This window comes from Zingiber officinale, chromosome 2B (assembly GCF_018446385.1).
Source record: "Zingiber officinale cultivar Zhangliang chromosome 2B, Zo_v1.1, whole genome shotgun sequence".
NCBI classification, from domain to species: domain Eukaryota; kingdom Viridiplantae; phylum Streptophyta; class Magnoliopsida; order Zingiberales; family Zingiberaceae; genus Zingiber; species Zingiber officinale.
The window spans coordinates 138,039,609-138,043,239 of NC_055989.1; the positions used below are offsets into that span (position 1 = coordinate 138,039,609).

At 35.9% G+C, this 3,631-nt stretch overlaps 1 protein-coding gene across 1 annotated transcript; it reads left to right on the top strand.

The window, feature by feature from the left end:
- Positions 1–205: 205 nt before the first annotated feature.
- On the top strand, positions 206–3,428 carry LOC122047421. The gene is made up of 4 exons (XM_042608709.1): positions 206–554; positions 626–691; positions 2,712–2,887; positions 3,106–3,428. Exons 1-4 carry the CDS (start codon positions 269–271, stop codon positions 3,298–3,300), a joined length of 723 nt encoding a protein of 240 aa, XP_042464643.1. The 5' UTR covers positions 206–268; the 3' UTR covers positions 3,301–3,428.
- The last annotated feature ends 203 nt before the right edge of the window (positions 3,429–3,631 follow it).

Below are 3,631 nucleotides of genomic sequence, written 5' to 3' on the forward strand. Positions count from 1 at the left end.
AGACATTATATTGTTGTTTAATAGTTTTAAAATAATTTTGATAAAGTTTACTTAATTCCGATTTTATATAAAAATACTTTACATTTAGTATTTTATAATCAGCTTAACTAGTTTATTTCAACAAATTGTAATAATTATTCCATAATTACTACAACAACATTAAAATAATAATAATGGTATAAAATACTCCTTTAGGTTGCCTGTGCCAGTTCCGATAACTATCGACTCCTCCAAGCAGCAATCGTGCGTGCGTCTTTGACCTGTTGCCATGCTTCACTGTCTCCTCCATTCCCATCTCAACGCATCTTCTCCTTTCCATCCTTTCTCCCACCATGTCAGGCGCCTCGCCTCGTCGTCCAAAGTCATACCCCTGCCTCCCATCCCCTCCTCTTTCAGGGTGCCCAAGCTCAAGTCATTGCGCGGAGGGAGTTGCCTGAGGGTGACCTCTTCCTTGCTCGAAGCCCCTGTGATCTGGGTCGGCAGGCTCTGCATCTTCTACGCCCTTCTCAAGGCCGGCCTTGCCGGATCGCAGTCCAACCCGTTGGTTCCTTCGGGTATTTGGAACTCTTGCCTGGATGATTAAGCTATTCGGTTTCCTTGTTGACGCTTTCCCCTATGGTTGCAGATTTGAGCGACGATGGTGACGATTTGGGATTTGCCAACTGGATTGGGATGCTACGGGGTAGATCAGGTTTGTGGGGCTTCAGCTCTGCTTTTCCTTCGGCTAAATTTTGATCTCGAGTTCCACAAGTTGTCTAGATCGCTTAACTTAAAGCACACTCCTGAACAGAAGAAGAGGATTCACTTTCACGGTCAATTTAGCTCAGAATTCTGATGTCGAGAAATTTTCATTTTTACATATTTTGTCTGCCATTTGACGCTTTATTGGCGACTTATAAATACATCTGAAAGATAACCAGAAAATATTTAGACCTAATGCGGAATAATTAAGTACATACAAGATGCATTTTGTCCTTTTATTTTGTTTTCCCATCAACAAGTTCATAGAATTAAATACAATTATGCTGGAAACATCAGTTGGAGATATATTTGAACTTCCACAAATGCTGAGTTAACCTAAAATGTCAAGTAATGCATTTATTCTAGAACATTATTGCGTATCATTTATTTCTTTGTGCCATTGTGCTTAAAATATAGAATTGCCTAAGCACAATGGTTCAGTTAATCTTCCTCACTAGGTTACATATCTAATACTTATTTTTCACTATATGTTAGTTCTTAGATGGAATAAAAATTAGTTTGGAGCTCTATCTTGCAAACTTCTTTAACAAGATTGAATTATCATCTATGCTATGTGGTAAAGGCTTGAAGGTGTGAGAGGTAAATGGAAATCAAAGCAAATATTATATTGTGTAGTTACAAGAGATATAAATGACATGGGTGTTACTGTGATATTGATCTTACAGAGAGCTAAAATAGCATGATAATATATGCATAATCATCTGTAATAACCGGGGTGGCTGTTATTCCTATTTGTAAAGAGGACAACTAGTTTATAGTTTGTTATAAAGGTATTAGAGTGCATTTTCTTATATCAAACTGTTGAGCTAAAAATCAAATTCAAACATGTTTTACATGTTAGATGTGACTTTATCTTATTTGTTTCCCTGATATCCATGTTTGTATATTATAATGGCTGAGCAAACAATGCTTATAGTGGAGATGAGGAAAGAAAGTAAGGCATTTTGTCAGTAGCAATGAAAATCTATTGAGACTATTAAGAGCTTCAATCATTATTATATGGGCGTAGGTTACATATGAATTGGTAAACTAACATGATGATTTGATTAAAGCGTGAGAGTATTATTTTGTGTACTTGAACAGAAAGGGTCTCCTTAACTAAATTTTAATTGCATGTATGTGGAGCAAAATAGCCATAGTTTGATTATAAATCTTGATATGGAGCATGGATTTTCTAGTAATTTTGAATTAAAAAATCCACCTAAATAACATTTTTTTCAATGGATCAGTAAATTTGTTGTTCATTTCTGAGTTTTAAAAAGTTGTCGATATGCTTGAATATGCCTATGTAATCCACATACTGTTTTAACTTTCAGTCAATTCATCCATTTGTAGTTAGAAACTAGATAAGGAGATGATGCATATACTTTAACCTTAATCTAACATAAAGAATGGATGAATGTAAGAGAAGGGAAGAAATACTTAACTGAAAACATATAATAATTTAAATGAATGATTATTTGATGTTTGGAACATGATGGCATCTTATTAGGACAAGGCCTGGCATGGAGTTGCAAAGACAAATGAGAGCTAATAAATTATTGCCATCAAGAAGCTTTAGCTGAAAAGGGAAAGGAATTTGATGATTACAAGGAATTCAATGATGTGCGATTGATCAAAAATTGCCAATATTGCACATTAGTTTAGGTTTCTTCTGCATAAGCATTCTCTTTTGTCTATTTCGACCTCTTAGAAATTTTAGTTTGTTTCATTTTTGTTAATTAATGAATAGATTCAAACTATTTTTATGGTTTATTTATTTTGACTAAGTTCTTGATGGCACTGGGATTATATTTCTATCATTACAATCACAAACACGTTGATGTTGACTGTATATAAATTGGTGTATACTTCCATATATTACACATGCACTATGCAGCAATCTAACTGCTTACATATTGATATTGTTAGATACAGATTATGATTTGTTCCATTATGAGTAAATTCAGGTGATAAAGAGGCAACTGATCGGAGGAAGCTGGTTAGGAAGTGGCACCCAACAACAAAGGGTACCTTAAAGAGAAATTACAGAGTACCTTCGAAGGCTGAAGGCCAAAGACTTCTACGAGCCGTTGCATCATTGCTTTCCGAGGATGATCATTTTGTGGATGCGACCTCACACAAGGTAATAGACAACTTATTCTGCTCATCTAGTAGTTATTATTGTCTATTTCTCCATGCTCACATATTGATTTTATCTTTTTATCAATTTTTAAGAAAAAGTGAAAGAAGTTGATCACAAAGGCATATACATTCCTTTCGCCTGATCTACTTTTTATGCAATTGACACAACTTGAGTTCTATAAGATGTTTACTGAACGGTAACCGTTATGGGACATGTAGGGTTGTCAGATACGAAGGGAGAGCGCTCATGGAGAAAGTGTTTGTTGCAATAATGTAAGAGCTCTATTTGATGAACTTCCCACTCCACATCTTGTTGTTGAGATCACAGCATTTCCTGCCGGACCACTTACCGATAAGGATTACGTTAAGGCTGAGAAGCTAGAGAGGGTTCTGAGGTCTGGATCTTCCATCTGAAATGAGAGCTTTGCTCGATGTAAGATTTTCTGTACATAGACTAATGTTGTGACTGGCTCTGGTTATTTAACAAATTGACCATGCTAAGCTTGAACCCTCTTAAAAAAAACGTTTTCTTAGATGCTTTAGTTTATCATTGTTCATCTTTATGATTCTTGATAGTAATGATGAAATACTTGATTGCCCTATTCATGGTTATAGTCTGTGCTAGGATAATAGGTTGTTACAGTACTGCCGTACCGGAGCATAATTTAGAGGGTCATACATTGTACACATGCTCCGTCTGAGTGCGCGCACAATGTGGTGCACTCGGTGGAAGCACAAGCCATTC